This window comes from Hibiscus syriacus, unplaced genomic scaffold (genome assembly GCF_006381635.1).
Source record: "Hibiscus syriacus cultivar Baekdansim isolate YM2019G1 unplaced genomic scaffold, ASM638163v2 tig00110403_pilon, whole genome shotgun sequence".
Taxonomy (NCBI): Eukaryota; Viridiplantae; Streptophyta; class Magnoliopsida; order Malvales; family Malvaceae; genus Hibiscus; species Hibiscus syriacus.
Genome location: NW_024062723.1, coordinates 491,839 through 515,430, shown reverse-complemented (window position 1 = coordinate 515,430; position 23,592 = coordinate 491,839). Strand labels below are relative to the sequence as shown.

Here is a 23,592-nt window from a genome sequence, read left to right as displayed (position 1 = left end):
AGCTAAATATGTGCCAAGCTGATAAAATAATAATTAAGATTTGTCACAATAATAAAAGAAAGAAAACAGATCATCACAGCTTTTGTTTTCTTTTTCTCCTTATATATAGCTAGTTGTTTTGTTATTTATCTTCCAACTCAACCTTTCTTCAAGTCATCTTTTTTTATTATAAAAAAATTGTGATTTCTTTGGTTTTTGTATCTTCAATGGAATCAAAGCTTAAACCAATGGAGCTGGTGGCGATGTTGTTAGTATTGTTAAGCATGTCAAACAAGGCGGATGCAAGCCCGCAAGTGCCGTGCTACTTTATTTTCGGTGACTCGTTATCAGATAATGGAAACAATAATAACCTTCCGACGTTGGCCAAAGTAAATTATCTGCCTTACGGGAATGATTTCCCCCAAGGACCAACCGGAAGGTTTAGCGATGGTCGAAACATGCATGATTTTATCGGTATGCACTTCTCTCTTCTCTATTTCCACGTGCACTAAAAATTTATGATTGAGGTCCAAGAGGTTGTTTTAGGAGGGACCAAAATAAAATTATAATTTGTTTTATCGGTAGAAGTATAACTGACATTTGATTTGTATGTGTAAATGCATGTGACGATAGCTGAACTTTTGGGGTTCGAAGATTATATTCCTGCTTTCGCCAACTCAGGAGGGAAAGACATTTTCAACGGTGTAAACTATGCGTCGGGTTCTGCAGGCATTCGCAACGAAACTGGGAGACATCTGGTAAATTTAAAAAACTATCACAAATAAATTGTTTGTTGAATCAAAATAGAGTAAAAACTCTAATTGATCTAGAGAAAAAAAACTCTCTTTAGAATAATCTCATAAAATTGCAAAAGGAAAGAACTCTTAAGAAATCTTTCAAATGCTTAATTAAGCTTTGATTGTTGGATGATAAAACTCAAATACAAGTAGGGTATTTATAGGTTACAAGAAACAATCTAAACCACTCATTAAAATAATCACTAAATAATCTAAACCATTGAAATTAAAACATGAGAAAAAACTTAATTTTCACATAACTAAATTGATGTAATCAATGACATCAATACTAAATTGATGTAAGCAATGACATCAAATTAATCTAGGTGTGAACTTATTTAGGCTAATATTGAATTTTCAACACTCCCCCTCAATGTTAGCCTCCATTCTTTGAATCACTGTAAGCGAACTTGCTCACTTTGCACCCTTGGCTTGACGGCTTTATCTTTCGCTATCGCATCGGGTCCCTTCTTGTGCTCGACTGCTTTGACACCCGCAGTCTCGTCACGTCTCGATCCTGGATTGACTACTTGAGAACTTGTAATCGCACCATCCTTGCCCCTTGATTCGGCTACTTTGGAACATGTAGCCTCACCAAGTCCTCCTGACTTGATTGCTTGAACACTCGCAATCACATCGGGCTTTCTTCTGGGTTCGACTACCTCAACATCAACAGCCTTACCTCGTCTTGATCCTCGCTTGGTCGCATTGATCCCCTCAATCGAACCAAGTCTTTTCCCTACCTTGGCAACTTTAACACTTGCGACCGTGCCAATTCCCGCTACTTCTCCTTCTTCCATCCTCTTCATGATGATTGCAAGGTGACGTTTTCGGGATATCTTCTAATCAAATGAGGACCATCACAGAAGTAACACTTCAATTTTTCCTTGCTCCCGTTCTTCTTTACACCAGACTTAGCCTTGTCATTCTTTCATGATGGCTTTCCTTGGCTACGAACAGTCGTTGGCTCAACTTGGCCACTCGAAGAGCTTTCTCTACCATCTCCCCGCTTCATCTTTTCCTGGTCTCCCCCATTATTGCCACTATCCCTGGGCATGGGCATGGACGACACATTGCTACTTGGCTTGTCACCTGCAAGCTCAGTCAGCTTTCCGGCTACAACTATGGCTCCCGAAAGTCTCTGGGCATCACCTTGCTCTCCCCCGAGTATCGTCCCTGGTCTAAGTCCTTCCAAGAAGGTTTTGAGCGCACCCCATTCACTCATTTCTCCCTTGCATATGAGTAGCTCCCTCTTGAGCTCATCCACCTCGTTTCTCAAAGCCATCACTTCGACTTCATGGGCATTACTCCCTCGAACTATCTCCAACTCATTGAGAACTCGTTGCATCTCATCTTTGAACTTGTCCTCCATGGACTCCAATTTATCAAGGCGGGACTCCACAACACCCTGAGTCTCCTTGGCCTCATCCTCGGCTTTTTCAAGTCCCCCGACCCTCTTTTCACACAAAGTTGAGATGCTTCAACTTGATGAGCCTATCTGCATGGAAAGCCAAACCTTCCATCAAATAAACCCATTTCTCGTAGACTGTCAGTTCCTCCTCTTGTTTCCCATCAAGACTCTCCTCGTCTTCATGAGTGAATGTACTGTCTCGCTCAAACATGCCTTGGGCTCCATCATCGAGTCTTTTTACCTCGAGATCTAGCTCCTCCTGGTGTGTTTTCATCGCCCCAAGCATTTCTTGCGAACTCATCATGGCATCCCCATGTTTGGACACTGATGATGCTCTCGAGCCCACCAGACTCTCTTCCCGTTTCCCACCATGACCCTCTTTTCCTTTGCGTGTGGAAACTCCTTTTCTCTTGTACTCAGAAAAGTTTTGCAACTTCTGTCTATCACTCGTCATGTGATTTGAGCAGCCTGAGTCTACGATCCAATCATTCTTGTAATCAATCCGTTCTGGTGTTGTTACCATGAGAGCTAATTCTTCTTCCTCCGTAGCAAATAATGCTTCAGCATCCCAACCATCTTCACTATACTCCTTCGAACTGGAAGTAGCAGTATTACTTTCAACATGCTTTTTCTTGGTCCAACAGTCTTTTGCCATGTGACCCATCTTCCCGCAGTTGTAACACTTGCCATCAAACTTTCTACTATTACCGCGATTCTTGGAAGCTCCCCCTGAATGGGGGCCTCCCTTTCCTTGGTAATTTTTCACCTTGTCACCATGCTTTTTAGATCCAATGCCAGTATACCACTGAAAAGTGCCTCTATTTTTCCTGGTGTAGAGCGCTTCCTCTTCACCATTCAGCGAGACTCCTCCCATTTGCTTGGCCATGGCTTCTTGACCTGCAAGCAAATTTTCAAACTCAACAAGTGATGGTTGTGTCGGCCATCCCTGTACAACGGCAATTATTCTTTTTATCCTAGCTTCCCTAATAGCAGCTGTCAGATCTAATTATGAAATTTCGCGGCATATCGACTTCACCTTGTGAAAGTATTGGGCAACCGCCATGTCGTGTTGCGCCATTGATAGAAGTTCATTCTCGAGAAGTTACAATTTTGTATCGCTCCTCTTTGAAAAGAGTGTAACAAAAGTGTCCCATGCTTCCTTTGGTGTTTTAGCATCCCGGATGTGCTCCAACGTTTCTTCTTCAATTGTAGTCTTTAAAGCAAACATTGTTTTGTCTGCTTTAATTTTCCACTTTCGCAAGATGCCATTGGCATCTTCTGCCGCCGGTTGTGTAACTTCACCACCACCGACAACCTCCCAAAGGTCTTGACCTTGTAAGTATGACTCCATACATGTTGCCCACGTGTTGTAGTTTTTGTTGTTGAGCTTCTTGATTCCTCCAATTACTTGAAGATCACCCATCTTAACGGCAAGGCTTTGACTACACCGAACAAGCTTGAGTAACAAACGTGCAGAGTACTAAATTACTCTAAACACAAATAAGCTCCACAAGGTTTGTAATAACCCCGACAATATATAATCTCAAGAAATCTTTTCTGATGTGGAAGATTAGTTAAAACTGCAGCCACAGAGCATACTCGAATTTCTAGAGACCTTAAAAAACGTGGCTCTTGATACCAATTGTTGAATCAAAATAGAGTAAAAACTCTAATTGATCGAGAAGAAGAAAAACTCTCTTTAGAATAATCTCACAAAATTGCAAAAGGAAAGAACTCTTAAGAAAGCTTTCAAATGCTTATAATTAAGCTTTGATTGTTGGATGATAAAACTCAAATACAAGTAGGGTATTTATAGGTTATAAGAAACAATCTAAACCACTCATTAAAATAATCACTAAATAATCTAAACCATTGAAATTAAAACATGAGAAAAAACTTAATTTCCACATAACTAAATTGATGTAATCAATGACATGAATACTAAATTGATGTAAGCAAATTAATCTAGGTGTGAACTTATTTAGGCTAATATTGAATTTTCAACATTGTTATATTATAATAAAATAATAATATTAAAACGACGTATTTTTATGATTAAAAAAAATATGGTCAGCTTTAAACAAGTCTGAGTGCACCACTTGCATACATGTACATGTTTGGACACGATTTAAGATTCATATTTTAAATTGAGCTTTAACAATTATGTGCAACTCTAGTATAATATAGCCGTTGAACATGTTTTTGAGCGAGCTTACGTTGTGACGTAACAATATTCTCTACTGATGTATTGTGCAGGGTGTTTGTATATCTTTAGATGAGCAAACAAAAAATCACAAAACTATTATCTCAAAACTCATGGAGTTAATGCAAAATTATTCGGCCACGAATTCGCTTTTAAAACAATGTATTTATTCGGTTCAAACCGGAAGCAATGATTATATCAACAATTATTTCAAGCCGGAATTCTATAAAACCGGCCAAAGTTTCACGCCGTCGGAATATGCTACGGTGCTGGTTCAGTCCAACTTAAGGTAATTAGTTATATATATTTTATACCATCTTTTAATTAAATCAAGATTAATCTAAGGAATTAAGTATAGGAAGAAATGTTTTATTATAAGTTGAATGATTGTTTAAATTTTAATCGGTACCAAATATAGCAGTTGAATTATTTGATGTAGTTCAAATATTGGTTAACTAATTCGTATGCACTATACCAGTCTTTGTACAATGAGGGTGCAAGGATGTTTGGCGTGTACGGGATAGGGAACATTGGTTGCACTCCGTACGCAATTTCGATGTACGGAACTAATGGGTCAGACTGTGTAGTGAAATTAAACGAGGGAGCAACCCTTTTCAATGAAAGACTGGAGCTACTCATCCATCAACTTAACACCAATCTACCCGGTGCTAGATTTACCTATCTTAATCCCTCCGGAACTCCAACTGATCTTGCAACATTAGGTAAACAACCCTAGCTTTGCCTCTCGTATGATTACAATGGAAATGTTATGATATTATCGTAACGTGACATTAAAATTGCTGAAAAATACTCTTCTTAACGTATGTCTTTTAATGAAAAACTATTTGATATTTTGGTTGGGGCATTCAGTGACGAATAGTTCATGCTGCACAACTGGTGGCGGCGGAGAGCTTTGCCTTCATAATTCAAAGTCGTGTAGTAGCCCATGGAGATACGTATTTTGGGATGCTGTCCATCCTACCGAGGCTTTGAATAAAATCCTCGCCGAGAGTGCATATGAGCATCTCCGCTTGACATTCATCACTCTTCACCCGAACACAGGTCGTTAGCAGGGTGGCTTGCTTGTCAAGGCTAGATTTGTTCAAAGCTTCGTGGTGACTGTTTGCACCATGTTGTTTGTGTGTGTGGTTTGTTGTGATCTTCCTTTATTTTGTGTTTGCTGTTCTCTCTGGTTTGTTGGCAGATTGTTGTGCTCGTTTTGTTAGTCGTTTCTAAATATCCTTTGAAACTTTTTTTGGATAATTCAAATTTTATTAACCAAATAGTAAAGTTGCTACAACCAATCAACCAATCAACCAATCAAACTACAATGGAACAAATAACAGATACAAAAAATGATTGGTTAAGCTATATTCCAAGCATTACAAAGGGTAAGGTTAAAACTATCAAGTCTATTAATGGATTTGCCTCTTAGTCGGATGGCTACGACCTCCTTGATATCTTTGAGTAAGTCTTCAACGTTTTTACGACGACCCGAGAAGATTATGCAATTGCGCTCTTTCCATAGAAAATAAATGAAAGCAGACCATGCAAGCTTCAATATGAAAGTGATAAGTGACTTTCCTTTCCAAACAGAAATAGCCCAATCTAAAAATTGTCCCAACAAGCAAACAAGAGCTAATACCATTTAGCAGCATAATAGATTTCCAGAGATCAATTGCCAATGGGCAGAGGAAGAAGAGATGGTCCCGGGACTCTTGGAAGGAGTTACAATTGGCGCAAACTCCTTCAGAACAGATTCCCATACGTTGAAGATGATCTCTTGTAGGAAGACGATCGAGAATGGCCTTCCAAGCAATAAGACTGTGCTTAGGAACATGCATCGGGAACCAAATTAATCGATGCCAAGGAACTTTCTGCTCTCGCGTACGAATTAATTCCAAAAATCTTTGGCTTGTGAATGACCATCAGTGAGGAAAGGGAAAGATTCAGCTCTCAGTTTAAGTAACCGTTTAATGCTCCATCTTACATTAACTCCAGCTTGAAAATTCCAGAAATCTTGGTGCTTAAAAACATAGCTATTAAGCCATGCTACCCAAAGAGATCCATTACCTGCAAGAATCTTCCTAATAAGATTAAAATTACAGACCTTGCACCAGTCTTTTAAATTTTTCAGACCGAGGCCTCCTTCAGACTTAGGAAGACAGATACGTGCCCAACTAACTCTGGCTCCAACAGCTTTTTTGTCAACTCCTTTCCAGAAGAAACGGGAGCAAAGTTGTTCTATTTTATTTAAGATAGAAGATGGCAGAATTAGTTGTCTACACCAGTAATTGCAGACACTATAAAGAACAATTTTAACCAATTCAAGTCTCCCTGCATAGCTTAAGTTCCTACCAGACCAGGATTGCATCTTTTGCTTAATTTTGATGATTAAAGCTTCACAATCTTTGTCAGTGAGTTTACGAGAGACGAGAGGAATTCCGAGATACTTAACTGGAAGAGAGCCAATTTTAAAACCAGAAACCCCTTTGAAACTTTTGTTTGGTTGTATGTGCTCGTTTTCTTCATTTAGGTTAGGGTTTTTTAACGAGACATACAACTAAATGTTGGCTTGACATTTCTTAATATAATTGCCTCAACCAAAGAAGAAGAATGAGTATCACGTCGGAGTGTTGCAAGTTGTAACGCAATTTACAAATAATGTTTGGCTTGGCATTTCTTAATATAAGATGTTTGATATTCAATTTACAAATAATGTTTGGCTTGGCATTTCTTAATATAAGATGTTTTATATTGAGTTTGGTGTGGCTCGAGGAATCGACTATTTGCATCGATGGTGTGACATGTAAATTTTACATTTTGATATCAAGTCACACAATATTCTTCTAAATGAGAATTTTAATCCAAAAGTTTTAAATTTCGGTCTTGTAGTATAATAGTATCGTCTCTCTCACTGCAACACGGGGAACAATAGGATATACTGCTCCCGAATTGTTTTACAAAAACCTTCGAGGCATTTCATGAAAGCGGATCTTTATAGTTTTGGGATGTTACAAATAGAAATGGTGGGAAGGAGAAAGAACTTGAATAGATTTGTCGATGGCACCAGTCAAATCTATTTTTTTGTCTTGGATTTGTGATCGATTGGATCAAGGTGAAGACATGGAGTTTGGAGATGCTTATGATGAAAAATCAATGGTGAGGAAGATGATAGTAATAACCTTTTGGTGTATACAATTACTGCTTGGAGATCGTCCATCGATGAGTAAAGGGTTGAGAATGTTTGAAAATGAGGATGAATCGCTTGAAATCGACTTCCCATTGACACGTCATCGGAGGTTCATGGTTGCGAGAACCCCAATATTGATGAGTCAACTACATCAATGGACTCTGTTACTATAACTAGTTCAAATGTAGTCTGAGGTTGAGGACATTCCATTCCTTTGTAGTTTTATATTTTGTTGTCTTTTATACATAATAGTTTTTTATTAAATTATATTAATGATCAATTAAAACTTAAATAAATTTATTTTTATTGATGTTTTATAAATAATAATTTGATTAATTTTTTTTATTTATGAAAGTTTAAATATCTTCTATTGTCATTTTTCATAAAATAATATATTTAAACATAATCTTATAAATATCGTGTTCGAATAATTTTACTTGGTAATTGAAATGAATTGAGTACCCTAATTATAATTCTGCTTAGATTTTGGAGTACACCAAACAATACTCTTCAGTGCAATACTTTTTTTTTGGAACAACAGGAGGCATATTATATTAATAAAGGGAAAATTGGTCAGAAGCCAAAAGTTATCAATTGGTACACCATAAAAGCTTAAAGAAGATAACAAAACAGCAACCTACAAGCACAAGTATATCAGGTTGAACCAATTAAAAACAGATTGCATCTGATTCACCAGACGCACACAACACCTTTAAACAATTCAGCTCACTGCAATACGACTGATGCAAACAAAATCAACCACGTCAAGCACAATAAAACATAACGAAGATACCCTCGATTCGCCGAGCAAGACACAATAATGACGAAGAGACATCAAAAATTATATTTATCGAGCAAAAAAAATTGGGCGTTGTGGGAATGCTCGTCCTTCCCCTTACATAATCAACTCTCGTACTCTTCCAAGTAAATATATGGTAAGAGATAGATTCAGTAAGATTTAGGTATCCTATCTTACCTAACCCAAATGATTGGTGACGACTCCAAAAAGATAAATTGTTCACTTAAGTCGAGAATCGATCCGGGCATCCAAGGACTGTCTCAACACAACAATTTTTGTAACTTGCTTTGATCATCAATTTTTCGTTAATCATTCTATCATTTTAAGCATATATTATGTTGTTTTAAAGGTCTCATATAATAGAATATAAATTCACAATTTAGTACTTAAACCTCCAATTTACTAATAAAATAATATTTCTCAAAGTTATATAAATATTAATAATATTTCTCAAGTCTCGTACCCGTGTGATGCTGCTATCTTTTAGGTGGGTTTGAGTGCAGTTTTGCTACACTCTTTGTGGCTGGTTTTCAATTATTTGTGTAACTGTTTTAGGCGTTTAGTTGCAAGGTAATGGGTTCGAATCCTGACGTTTGTGAATGGAGCAAGCTGGGTTGGGAGGGTCACCCTCGCCTCTGCAGTACCTGATCTGGATTAGTCGGTAAATAGATTAATTAAAAAAAAGAAATATATAATGAAAATATACAAAGGAGCCCAACTAATATTTTTTAGTCTAAAGATTAGATATTTGTAAAATAATATTAAAAAATTTATAGCTGACATTATAAATATTAAATATGCATATATTACAAGTACACATAATATATTGGATAAGTATAAAATACAACCGATTAATATAAGGTTATAAAAACAGAAAATAATTGTAACATAAAAACTTACTAAGAATATAGCTTTTTTAGAATAAATAAATTAACATTTTAGATTTACCACTTATGTATACTAGATTAAATTTTTAAAGCTATAATTTTACAATTTTTAATTTCGGTTTAAGGACCAAAATAAAAGAAACTTGGATTATATGCATTAAGCACTTCAATGGCAAGTTTGAGGTGAGAACAATATGAATTTGAGCTTGGAATTAAAATTAGTGGCTAGAGTTCACTAAAATTTTGAACAAATTTTGAGCATGTAAGCTTATGAAAGTTTTTTTTAATAAAAAAAAAGTTTATGGAAGTTTAAAATAGAACCAATATATATAAATTACAAGTGTAGATATTAGATGAGTTTAAAATAAAACCGATTAATATAAGTTTAAAAAAAGGAATTAATTGTAACAGAAAAAATTACAAAGAAAATATTTTTTTTAGAATAAATTGAGTAACATGTTAGGTTTAATATCTATGCATATTAAATTTGACTTTGAAAATAATTTACAAGGATGTGATATGCAAATTCTACATTTTGATATCAAGCCTCATAACATTCTTTTGGATGAGAACTTTGTTTCATTTTGGTCTTGCTAAACTATATTCAACAGATGTTAGTATCGTATCGCTAACTGCAGCTCGGGGTACGATAGGGTACATTGCTCCCGAGTTGGTCCACAAAAGCATCAGTGGCATCTCGTATAAGAACGACGTTTATAGCTTCGGGATGTTGTAGTAGGAAGAATATGAAGTCAGTTGTTGAAGAATCGAGTCAAACGTATTTCTCGTCTTGGATTTATGATCGGTATTTTCAAGGAGAAGATATAGAATTCGAAGGTGTTACCGATGACGAAAAGATCATCTTGAGAAAGATGGTAATAAAAGCATTTTGGTGCATACAGATCCGTCCTTCGATGAGGAAAGTGTTGGAGATGCTTGAAGTCGATGTCGAACTCCTTCAAATACCTCCGAAGCCATTTCAACTTCCTTTTGACATGTCTAGTGAAGATCAAACAAGCAACATTCCAAGTGAAGATCAAACAACACCTTTACTTGATTCAATGTGTATGACTAAACCCTTTCTAATGGTCTCAATTCTGTAATTGAGATTTATTCAGCTCAATCTTACCCCTTTTTCTACAAGGCTTAGAAGAAATAACAATGATAGTAGAAGCAAGAACTAGATCAGATCGATGATTTGTTGGTCAGAAAAAGCAATATAAGATGGAGAGAAAACAGAGATCAAATAATGGGAAGCAAGCTGGGAAGAAACAGAGAGAAAACAGCGAGAGTGCAATTTCAGAAGACAAAACTTCAACCTTAATAACATTAACCCAAATAAATAATTTACCTTTCAGGTTATTTTAAATCCATGCATACATGGACCGACCTCGAGATTAATAAGCATAACTGACTTCAGGGGGTAAAGAAATAGGAGTAGTTATTATTCCTAGAGGATTAAAACTCACACACACGTGCCGAAGGACCATATGTTGTTGCTGTTGCTGTTGTTGTCATTAGAGGTGCAAGAACAAAGAGCAGCCTCAGTGGCAGTTATTGCCTCCACGGTTGGGGACTCTTCGACCCCGGAACGTGTTCTTCTAAGGGACAAGAGCGAAAAAAAATTGAGCCATTTGGTTTTCAGATTCAGCAAATCCCATTAGAAGTAGACTGCAACAGCCCGGAAATGAATCCGTCACCGATAAAAACCGAGTTCCATTTGGAAGATGATATCAATGCTGTGTTAGTTTTTGGCAAAAATTGGCCAAATCCCACATTGGAAATTAACAAAAGATGGAAAAATTCTTAGCCTATAAATAGAACATTTCCCTTTGGTTAAATGTATGTCAATCACCAAAATACAAGTGGTGTACTAGAAAGCTATTAGCTATACTAGTAGAGAATTTAAAGGGAAATTCTCTTGGGGTGTACTTTAGCTTTTGGGCATGTGTGAGAGTTAAATATTTTGTAGTGTGGTTGTAATAATTTTCCACATAGTAAATATTTTTTTCTCTTGGTTGTCTTTTGACAACGCTTGTGGTTTTTCTCCATTTGGGAGTTTTCCACGTTAAATTATTGTGTTTTTCTCTCTTTTATTTTTCAAGTATTTTTGTTAATGTTGTGATCTAAAGGGATTGTTGGATTACAAGGGGTCTATTTTCCCAACAATTGGTATCGGAGCTTGGTAAAAGATAAACTTCAAGGCGGTGTAGGAATTTCTTTAAAATTCTTAGTATGCTCTGTGGTTGCGGCTTTGTCCGATCTTCTACATCAGAAAAGATTTTTTAGAAATTGTTGTGGTCCAACTGGAGGTCCTTTAAATACGTTATTGTGTTTATTGAGTGTGGTATTGTGTAAGTAAGTGCAGCCAAGAAAGTTTTGTCACAAAGGCTATAATCGCCTAAGGAGGTTGGGACTTAAGCGGTACCATTTGTGTCCCCCCAATCTTTCCTGGAAACTTTCTTAGTGCATTTTGTAGACACAATTGTTCACTCATTATTCACGTGTGAGATCACTATAGCATTGTTGAGCAAAAATGAGTTTCAGATTTGATATTGAGAAATTTGATGGGAGAATTAATTTTGGGTTGTGGCAAGTACAAGTCAAGGATATACTAATCCAGTCTGGATTGTATAAGGCCTTAAAGGGAAAGCCAGCTTCTTTGTCCGAAGGAAAGGAACCAGATAATCCTAGTGACAACAGTGGAGACAAGGGAAAATCCAAGATGAGTGAAGAAGAATGGGAGGAGTTAGACATGAGAGCAGCAAGTCAGATTCGTCTCTGTCTAGCCAAAAATGTTCTTGCTAATGTTGTTAGATGGTCATCAACAAAGGAGCTTTGGGAAAAGCTTGAGGAGATGTACCAAGCTAAAAGTCTTTCAAATAGGTTATATTTGAAGGAGAAATTTCACAAATTGCAAATGGAAGAAGGTACAAAAATTTCTGACCACCTTAGTGCACTCAATGGGATTGTTTCTGAACTGGAATCTATTGGAGTGGAGATTGATGATGAAGATAAAGCATTGAGACTTATTTGGTCTCTTCCATCTTCCTATGAGCACATGCAAACCGTTTTAATGTACGGGAAAGAGAATGTGAATTTTTCAGAAGTGACAAGTAAGCTGATTTCGGAAGAAAGAAGACTGAAGAATGGAGAGAACAAATCTTCTGAAAGTGGAGCATTGTCGGTTTGTGGAAATAGGAAGAAGTATAAAGGCTCCAATAAGAAAATTATTTGCTGGGGATGTGGACAACCTGGACATCTAAAGAAGGATTGCAAAAACGGTGGAGCTAATTCGGCTAATGGCTCCAAAAGTGATGCTACTAATGTAGTCGTCTTTGAAAATGAAGACGATGAATTTGCTTTTTAAAGAAAGATATATATCCTCATGGCATGATAGCTACCAATTGAGTTGCCATGGAAAAGGATGTATGAAAAGGTAGCATGTCCACATTTACACATGGCATTGGTTGACAGTTGATGCAAGGTGTGTGGTGGAATTGATGTCGATGGCTAATGAACTTCCTAGAAAGTCAACATTGGAAGTTGCACCATAACTTATTAGCAGTTTTTCGACATGAACTGGTCGAGGTAAAAATTCTTGGAGTTAGTGAATTCCAAGTGTGTATACTCTTATGGTGGAGTATGACAATTCTTGTTTTTAGAATTGTGACTATCATAGCTGATGGTGTTATTGAGGTAGCTGTTGTTTTTATGGTGAAGAATTGTATGGAATTTTTGCCAAGGTGGAGATTTGTTAGTTTTTGGCAAAAATTGGCCAAATCCCACATTGGAAATTAACAAAAGATGGAAAAATTCTTAGCCTATAAATAGAACATTTCCCTTTGGTTAAATGTATGTCAATCATCAAAATACAAGTGGTGTACTAGAAAGCTATTAGCTATACTAGTAGAGAATTTAAAGGGAAATTCTCTTGGGGTGTACTTTAGCTTTTGGGCATGTGTTGTGGTTGTAATAATTTTCCACATAGTAAATATTTTTTTCTCTTGGTTGTCTTTTGACAACGCTTGTGGTTTTTTTGTCTATTTGGGAGTTTTCCACGTTAAATTATTGTGTTTTTCTCTCTTTTATTTTTCAAGTATTTTTGTTAATGTTGTGATCTAAAGGGATTGTTGGATTACAAGGGGTCTATTTTCCCAACATGCTGGTCTTAGCATAGAGCACCAGTTCATTCCATGCTTCATCGGACGATCTCCCTAAAAACTTATCGGACAAGGCTGTCTCCGAAAATCTTGCATCCTTAAGGAACGGCTGCGATGAAGATCTTTACGTTTCGTTGCATTTGGGTGACAACGAAGCCAACCGGAGGCATTCCGAAGCTTCAACCAGCACCGAAGAACCAAAGTGTTTCTGGAGCTTTGAAGAGGGTTGGGAACCTAATTTTAATCAGAGTTAAGGCAGCAAAATGCATGTGTTAACTTACAACTTACTAGGTCGAGTTAACCTCAGTAAATTACACGAGTGATTCAGTAAACAACTTTCTTTTCCCTATTTAAAGGGCCTGAAATCGAAAGGATTCCATGTTTAAAAGAGTGTAGCTTAAAGAGGAAGAAGCTCGAGTTCGACTCACAAGTCTAAGGCTCAAAGTTATAGTGAGTTGCACCTCCAATTAAATTGATAATATTATCATTATAATATTTATAATTAATATTAGTTTAAATATTATAAAAATACTATTTTATATATATAGGACGAGATCTATGCTTGGGATTTTTTAGTTTTTAGAAAACTTCAATTTTACTACTAATCAAAGCCTTTTTAAGTTATTTTAAAGGCAAAACAGGCACAATGTCAAAAATAGCCCCTAATGTTTTCAAGATGGTCATATTGGACCTTATCTTTTTTTGGAGTATTTTAGCCCCAACGTTTTACTTTGGGACAAAAAGCTCTCTCTATAGATGAAAACCATTAGTTAACATATGATTATAGTTATAAAATAAGAGTATTTTTTAACCTAAAATGAAACGTTGAGGGCTAAAATACCCTATAATAAAGAACAAGGAACAAATCGATTAGTTTACAAATGTTAAAGGCATTTTTACTCTAAAATGAAATGTCAGCGGTCCAAATGTACCAAAAAAATAGAACACGAGACAAAATAACCATTTTAGTAAACGTGAGAACTAATTCTGGCATTATACCGAAAAATAGAATATGAGACAAAATAACTATTTTAAAATAGTTGCACCTCTAAACTAATGTTTTGTTAAGCTGGAATATAGCTTGTGTAGTTTACGTTAAGCTATTGAATGATAATAATGACGTTAAACGAAGATGATAAAATTAGAGGTATTAAATTGGGAAAGGTACTGTGCCCTTGGTCCTCCTCACTTCTTCCTGGAAACTTCACCCTGCTTCCATTCTACAACTCTTCTTGTATTTCCTGCAAATTCATGACAAAATCTTTCATAAAATTATTGCCCGATGTGATGTACGTGTTAGGCTAAAATATGAATTACGATATATAAAATCTTTCACGAAGTCTTTCATAAATGAAGATGATGTACGTGTTGGGTATATATCCAAAAATTATTCCTAAATCTTCAATTATCCAAATTTATTCTTTCCAAAATTATTTCTATATGATAATACGATTCACAAATAAATATGTTTTTTATTAAATAAAGATTTAATAATATTAAGATTAATATTAAGGTGAGATAACATGAAATTTTTTATTACTCGGCCGATTAATGGATTTAAATATATATATATATATATATATGTTTTAATATCATAGATATCAACAATAGTGGGAAAAGTGCCGGCCCCTTGGTCCCCCTCACTTAAAATACTTGGTCCAAGTCTTCTCAATCAAAGTCTTCTAACCCACCACAAATGTTTTCTCTGAGGCTGAAGTTTTGTTATATGTTTGGCTGAATTCAGTGTTAATCCTCCATTGTTGTTGTCGTGTTTTAGCATGCCACAATTAAAAGCAAAGCTGCCATGGTTGGGTCAGCTAATGTTTATTTGGGTGTGTTCATACTTCAGTCTTCATATTGCAGATTGTATTATATGCATGAGGGCTTGGGAAAAAATTGGAAGAGCTTTAAACATTTCATTTTCCGTGGGCCCTATCAACCCACTCGTAGTGAAATGTATAAAAGTATGGTTTACAGAGTTTATTTGCATTATTTTTACTTATATTTTACCTCTTTTGTTCATTGGTAATATTGATATGCATATCTCTTGTCTTTGTGTTTCTACAGAAACTTATGATCACTTTGAAGGGACAGGCATGCTTTTGGACTCAATTTGCATATATATAAAAAAAACTCTGCAATAGAAAAGAAAAATTCAAGTTCACTTACATTTACAGACTTTTTGAGAATGTAGGTAACATGCTATTGGATTCATTTCACAACTACTAATGTGCTGCAATTTTTTTTTCAATAGTTGGACTTATCTTATCGAGGCCTTTGGTTGGGACACCATCTTTGCTTGCGCTTGTTGTGTATAAATGGAGAAGGAGACATCTATCAATAGATGATAAGATCGAAGAGTTCCTTCAAAGACAAAACAATCTAGTGCCGATCAGGTATTCTTTTAAACAAATCGGAAAAATAACAAGAGGTTTCAAATAAAAATTAGGTGAAGGGGGTTATGGCTCCGTATTTAAAGGAAAGCTTCGTAGTGGGCATCATGTGACCATAAAATTGCTTGGCAAATCAAAGGGTAATGGCCAAGATTTCATAAATAAAGTTGCCTCTATTGGGAGAATTCATCATGCTAATGTGGCAAAACTTGTTGGATTATGTGTGGAGGTATCAAAGCAAGCTCTTGTATATGATTTCATGTCAAATGGATCTTTGGATAAAATCATATTTACGGAAGAAAATAAGAAAACTCTGAGCTGGAAAAAGATGTTTGAGATTGTGCTTGGGGTGGCTCGAGGAATTGACTACTTACATCGAGGGCGTGGCATGCAAATTCTGCATTTTGATATCAAGCCCACAATATTCTTCTAGATGACAACTTCAATCCAAAAATTTCGGATTTCGATCTTGCTAAACTATATTCGGTAGATGATAGCATTGTGTTTCTCACTGCAGCACGGGGAAAAATAGGATATATTGCTCCCGAATCGGTTTACAAAAACCTGGGAGGCATATCATACAAAGCCGATGTTTATAGCATCGGGATGTTACTAATGGAAATGGTGGGAAGGAGAAAGAATGTAAATGCATTGGCTGATCACACTGTTGCGAAAGACGACTATCGGATAGAGCAAAATCGCAACTGATAATTTGAGAAAATAAAAATGAAGATAAGAGAGACACAAAATTTACGTGGAAAACCCCTAAATAATATAGGGTAAAAACCACGGGCAACGGTAGAAGAATTTTACTATGAGAAAATAGGAATTACAACTTCTCTCAATCTACCAAGGAGAAAACAATGATAATTCTCTCTTGATAAAAAGAAGAAAACAACTCTCAAGAAACTCTCTAAATTCTCTAGTATTAGAAGAAAGCTAGAATACTTTGGGATGGTTTTGAAGCTAAATGAGCTAGGGTATTTATAGTTGAAATCTAAGGACTAATCTTGTAAATACCCTAAAGTACAATGATCAAATGTTGTAATTTTCCCTTGCATAATTCAACAAAAAATAATTAATTTTGAAAGCCACCTTTGAAGCATTAGCCGCCGGCTACTAGTGCTATGACTTTCAACAATCTCCCACTTGAAGATTTGATTGGAACAATCATATCTTCACACAACTCTTTCTACCTTGTACCTTCATGTTGCTTACGTCTCTGACAGGCCACAAGAGGATCGACACCAAGTAAATTTGTCAGCGTTGATCGCCTTCGTCATGAAATCTGCTATGTTGTCTTTGGTATGGATCTTCTGCATATCTATCGTTCCTTCTTCCACCTTTTCACGAATGAAATGGTATTGAACTCGTATGTGCTTTGTCCTTGAATGAAATGCTGGATTCCTTGCTAAATGCAAGGCGCTTTGACTGTCACAAAACAGAGAGACATACTCTTGATTGTGCCCAAGCTCCTCCAATAGCATCTTCAACCAAATTGCTTCTTTACTGGCTTGTGTAGCTGCTACATATTCTGCTTCTGTTGTTGACGTAGCCACAACTGACTGTAATTTTGAAACCCAGCTTACAGCTCCACCAGCAACTTTGAACACATATCCTGTAGTAGATTTGCTTTTATCCAAATCCCCTGCATAGTCAGAAACTACATACCCATTGATTAGTAAGTTTGATCCTCCGTAACATAATGCAACATTTGAGGTCCCTTTGATGTATCTCAGGATCCTCTTTACTATATTCCAATGCTCTTTGCCTGGATTCGCCATGTACCGACTAACCACTCCCACTGCTTGTGCAATGTCTGGTCTTGTGCATATCATAGCGAACATTAAACTTCCCACTGCTGATGCATACGGTACTCGAGACATCTCCATCCTCTCTTCTTCACTGCTAGGACTCATACTGGAGGATAATTTGAAATTAATAGGAAGAGGGGTAGAAATTGGCTTACAATCTTGCATGTTAAATCGTGACAAGATCTTCTTCAAGTAATTCTTTTGTGAAAGTCAAATCTTCCTATTACTTCTATCTCGGTGAATTTGCATCCCTAGAATCTTGTTTGCTGATCCCAAGTCCTTCATTTCAAATTCCCTAGCCAGTCGTGCCTTCAATTCTTTAATATGATCTTTGTTGGGTCCTGCAACCAACATGTCATCCACATACAACAGCAATATAACAAAATCGTTATCACCAGACCTCTTGAAATAAGCACAAGGGTCTGCATTAAGTCTGTTGTAACCAAGGCACATAATGAAGGAATCAAATCTCTTATACCAACACCTCGGCGCCTGCTTTAGACCGTACAGAGATTTGTTCAACCTGCAAACCAAGTTCTTCTTTTCTTTTTCTTTAAAACCTTCAGGCTGGAGCATGTAAATCTCTTCTTCAAGATTTCCATGAAGAAAAGCTGTTTTAACATCTAGCTGTTCTAGATGTAAATTCAATGTAGCACACATTGCCAAGAGTACTCGAACTATTGTTAGTCGAACCACAGGAGAAAAAATTTCATTGAAATCAATACCTTCTTTCTGAGCATATCCTTTGACCACCAGTCTTGCACGATACCTCTCCACTTGATCGTCACCATTTCGCTTGATTTTGAAAACCCATTTGTTACTAATTGGATTCCTTCCTTGTGGTAGTGACACAAGGTCCCATGTATTATTTTTATGAAGGGCTTCAATTTCTTCTTGCATCTCCATCATCCATAGTGAAGCATCTGAGCTGTTTATTGCCTCCTGGTTTGTTGATGGCTCACCGTCCTCTGTTAAAAGGCAATATGCAATATTTCCTTCTATAACATAATCTGAGTGCCAATTGGGACGTCTTCTCACACGATCTGATTGACGAGTTGTTGGAGCTTCAGAACTCTCTGGTTCTTGTTCATCATGTGCTGGTTCTACTTCAGAAGAATCTCCTTGTTCAAACTCCTTTTCCACATGTATCTGTGTAGTCTCTGACTTTTCAGCGCTATCATCGTCTTCTTTTCTTTGTAGATTATCTTCTACAAAGATAACATCCCTGCTGATGATCACTTTGCGGGCAGTGGGATCCACAAGCGATACCCCTTGACACCATCAGCATACCCCAAGAATTTGCATTTCCTGGATTTTGGATCTAGCTTTGAAATTTCTTGGGAGTTGTACATCACGTACACAATACTTCCAAATACATGGAGGTTTGAATAATCAGCTGGTTTACCAGTCCACATCTCCATTGGTGTCTTCAGCTCTATTGCAGTTGATGGAGCTCGATTCATCAAATAACAGGCGATATTGACTGCTTCTGCCCAGAATGATTTTTCTAGGCATGCATCCCTCAACATTGCTCTTGTTCTTTCTAACAAGGTTCTGTTCATCCGCTCTGCCACTCTATTTTGTTGAGGAGTGTTCGCCACTGTGAACTGTCTTTTGATGCCTTCTTTCCTGCAAAAGTCATCAAATTCTTCACTTGTGTATTCTCCTCCATTATCTGTTTTGAAACACTTGATCTTCTTTCTAGAATCAAGTTCCACCCGTGCTTTGAAGTTTTTGAAAGTTGAAAACACGTCTGACTTCTTTTTAATAGAGTACACCCAACATCTCCTGGAGTATTTATCAATAAATGAGACAAAGTATTTTGCTCCGCCTAGGGATGTAACTGGTGCTTGCCATACGTCAGAATGAACCAATTCCAGAACACTTTTGCCTCTAGAATTTGACGTGTTGAATTTCAACCGGTGTTGCTTACTTGTTATGCAATGCTCACACAAAGTAGGTGATACCTTTGTTAAGCCTGGAAGTAGCTTTTGCTCTACAAGGACTTTCATTCCTTGTTCTGACATGTGTCCAAGTTTCTTATGTCATATCATTGCAGAATCTGAACTACATGAGGTAACAGAGGCTTCTGCTTCTAGCAAAGTCTCTCCCTTCAGCATGTACAAGTTTGCAGCTATCTTTTCGCCTTTCAGCACCACAAGCGCTCCACGGAACACCTTCATGATTCCTTTTCGTGTTTCAATCTTGCTAGTATTATTATCCAACAATCCGTAGGATAATAAATTTTTCTTCAGGCCTTTCACGTGCCGCACATCTCGAACAACTTTAATTGTTCCATCATACATCTTCAATTTGATGGTTCCCACGCCAACGATCTCTAAGGCATGATCATTGCAACTATACACAGATCCTCCTGAGACAGGTTCATAATGATGGAACCATTCTCTTCTTGAGGTCATGTGATATGTTGCTCCCGAATAAATGAGCCATATATCTACAAATCTTTTTCTGCCTTCCACGGTGGTTGACGCTTCACAGCATAGAGCATCTCCATCATCTGAAGTGTTTGCGGTATTGCCTTGTGGATTGGAGTTTTTATTGAGACTCCAACAATCCTTCTTCAAGTGACCCTTCTTTCTACAGTGGTAGCACTTTAAATTCTTTTTGCTTCTTGACTTAGATCTACCATGTTTGTGATTGCTGCTTTGGTCACGTTCTGTTGATCTCCCTCTCATCGTTGTCAACTCTTCTGCTTATTGCAGATTTACTTGTCTATCTTCCTTGTTCTTGCGCCGATTTTCTTCTTGTAGAGCAACAGCTGCAACGTCATCGAAGACTAGACTGGTGACATTACTGTTTGTCAAGTTGATGATGAGTTGATCATACGAATCCGGTAGACTTTGAAGTAGAAGTTCAACACGTTCTTGTTCTCCTATTTTACAGCTTAAGGATGTAAGCTGAGAAAATAAAGTGTTCAGTGTATTTAAGTGCTCCGTCACTGAAGTAGATTCTGACATCCGGAGAGTGTACAATTTCCTCTTAAGGAAAATTTTATTGTGCAACGATGTGGCCTCGTACAGTTTGGTGAGATGATCCCATATCTCCTTAGTTGTCTTCTTCTCCTCGATGCTTGACAATACTTCATCTGCTAATGCTAGATGAAAGTTTGCCATAGCATTCTCGTCCATCTCGTTCCATTTTCTGTCATCTGTGAAATCCACCGGCCTTTCACTGATAGCCGCTAGACACCCGTCTTTCCTCAGGATAGCCTTCATCTTTAATTTCCACAATGAGAAATTTCTCCCATTGAACTTTTCAATATCAAATTTCGTTGTCATAGCTTCTATTTCGGATAGCTCCCACTATTTCACTATCGTGAATAGTTCTCTAGAACCTCAAAGAATGGGTAATACCTTCTTACTTTCTTATGTTGGAGGATCCACCTTTTGGTGGCAACCACAAAGACAATAAGCAGATATTACACACTCAAATCTGGCTCTGATACCAATTGTTGCGAAAGACGGCTATCGGATAGAGCAAAATCGCAACTGATAATTTGAGAAAATAAAAATGAAGATAAGAGAGACACAAAATTTACATGGAAAACCCCTAAATAATATAGGGTAAAAACCACGGGCAACGGTAGAAGAATTTTACTATGAGAAAATAGGAATTACAACTTCTCTCAATCTACCAAGGAGAAAACAATGATAATTCTCTCTTGATAAAAAGAAGAAAACAACTCTCAAGAACTCTCTAAATTCTCTAGTATTGGAATAAAGCTAGAATGCTTTGGGATGGTTTTAAAGCTAAATGAGCTAGGGTATTTATAGTTGAAATCTAAGGACTAATCTTGTAAATACCCTAAAGTACAATGATCAAATGTTGTAATTTTCCCTTGCATAATTCAACAAAAAATAATTAATTTTGAAAGCCACCTTTGAAGCATTAGCTGCCGGCTGCTAGTGCTATGACTTTCAACACACCAGTCAGATCTATTTTCCGTCTTGGATTTATGATCGATTGGATCAAGGTGAGGAGATGGAGTTTGGAGATGCTTCTGATGATGACAAAGTGATGGTGAGGAAGATGATAATAACAGCCTTTTGGTGTATACAATTACTGCCTGCAGATCGTCCATCGATGAGTAAAGCATTGAGGATGCATGAAAATGAGGATGAGCTACTTGAAATGCCTTCAAAGCCATTTCATCAACTTCCTCTTGACACGTCATCGGAGGTTCATGGCGGTGAGTACTCTAATGATGAGCCAACTACATCAAAGGATGATATTACTATAACCAGTTCAAATGTCATTTGAGGCGGGCGCTATTATTTCATATGCGTCTTCTTATTTTGTAATTTTCCTCTTAATTGGTATACCAAACAAAGAAAATGTGTTACGACTTTGACTTTGAATTTTCAAATATATGTGGACCAGCTTTATTATACATCCCCATACAGATAGCTTCGTACATTTCTTGTTCAATGGCCCCCATGTATTCCAGAATACGTATTATGCACCTGACAGTATGTTTAATTCCCAAATTTCATTATAATTGATCAATTAACACTTTTGATTCATATTGAAATAATCATATTTTGCAGGTACTAGTGTATTATGTGTTGGAGTAGCAGGTAATTAGCTTTAATTCTGCTCTAAATTGCACTTAACAGGTAACTTTATATTGAACAGATTTCATTAATGCATTCAATTTTACCCTTTTTTTTTAAAAAAAGGAGTTATCTTAGCAATATATTTACTGGGGATATGTTGCTTGCTTGCACTTGTTGCATACAAATGGCGGAGAAGACATTTATCTGCTGATGATAACATTGAAAATTTCCTTAAAGGCCAAGGTGATCTAATGCCAATAACGTACTCTTTTCGTGAGATCAAACAATTGAGCAGCGATTTTAAAGAAAAACAAGGTGAAGGTGGCTATGGCTCCATATATAAAGGAGGCTTCGTAGCAGTAATCTCGTAGCGATAAAGTTATTGTGCAAGGCAAAGGCGGATGGACAAGATTTCATTAGTGAAGTTGCTACAATAGGGAGGATTCACCATGTTAATGTTGCGAAACTTATCGGATTCTGCGTTGAAGGATCAAAACAAGTTCTTGTATTCGATTTCATGCCGAATGGTTCTTTGGATCAGATTATATTTGCAGAAGAAAGCAAGACCATTTTAAGCTGGAAAAAGATGTTCGACATTTCACTTAGTGTGGCTCGAGGGATTGAGTACTTGCATCAAGGATGTGATATGCAGATTCTACATTTTGATATCAAGCCGCTTAACATTCTTTTAAATGAGAACTTTGTTCCTAAAGTGTCTAATTTCGGTCTTGTTAAACTATATTCGACGGATGCTAGTATCGTATCTCTAACTGCAGCTCGGGGTACGATAGGGTACATTGCTACCGAGTTGGTCTACAAAAGCATCGGTGGCATCTCGTATAAGGCCGACGTTTATAGCTTCTGAATGCTGTTGTTGGAAATAGTTGGGAGGAGGAAGAATATGAAGTCGGTTGTTGAAGAATCGAGTCGAATGTATTTTCCATCTTGGATATATGATTGGTATTCTCAAGGAGAAGACATAAAATTCGAAGGTGTTACCGATGACGAAAAGATCACCGTGAGAAAGATGGTAATAACAGCATTTTGGTGCATACAGATAAAGCAGACCGACCGTCCTTCGATGAGGAAAGTGTTGGAGATGCTCGAAGCCGATGTCGAACTCCTTCGAATACCTCCAAAGCAATTTCAACTTCCTTTTGACATATCATATCAAGTGAGGATCAAACATCACCTTTACTGGATTCTGCAGATGAAGTTAGCTTGCGCGCAATTAATGTAATTCGTCAAGATTGATTCAATGTGTGTGACTAAACTCTTTCTAACGGTCTCATTTCTCTAATTTGAGCTTTATTCAGCTCAATCTTACCCGTTTATCTACAAGTCAAACTAGATCGTGTTGATCAATTTGTTGGTCA

The 23,592-nt window shown here is 36.9% G+C and overlaps 1 protein-coding gene and 1 pseudogene across 1 annotated transcript; both read left to right on the top strand.

Annotated features, from left to right (window-relative positions):
- The first annotated feature begins 192 nt into the window (after positions 1–192).
- On the top strand, positions 193–5,562 carry LOC120123864 (GDSL esterase/lipase At1g29660-like). The gene is made up of 5 exons (XM_039142674.1): positions 193–453; positions 613–737; positions 4,444–4,679; positions 4,892–5,112; positions 5,261–5,562. The coding sequence occupies exons 1-5, from the start codon at positions 207–209 to the stop codon at positions 5,458–5,460; spliced, it is 1,029 nt and encodes a 342-aa protein (XP_038998605.1). The 5' UTR covers positions 193–206; the 3' UTR covers positions 5,461–5,562.
- A 16,788-nt stretch (positions 5,563–22,350) lies between these two features.
- LOC120123897 lies at positions 22,351–23,456 on the top strand (annotated as a pseudogene).
- The last annotated feature ends 136 nt before the right edge of the window (positions 23,457–23,592 follow it).

Bases quoted from the DNA above. Each gene is read 5' to 3' on its own strand.
- LOC120123864 (XM_039142674.1), top strand. From the start codon at position 207: ATGGAATCAAAGCTTAAACCAATGGAGCTGGTGGCGATGTTGTTAGTA. The intron at 4,680-4,891 runs GTAATTAGTTAT...TGAGGGTGCAAG, and splicing joins CTGGTTCAGTCCAACTTAAG to GATGTTTGGCGTGTACGGGA. The intron at 5,113-5,260 runs GTAAACAACCCT...TGGGGCATTCAG, and splicing joins AACTGATCTTGCAACATTAG to TGACGAATAGTTCATGCTGC.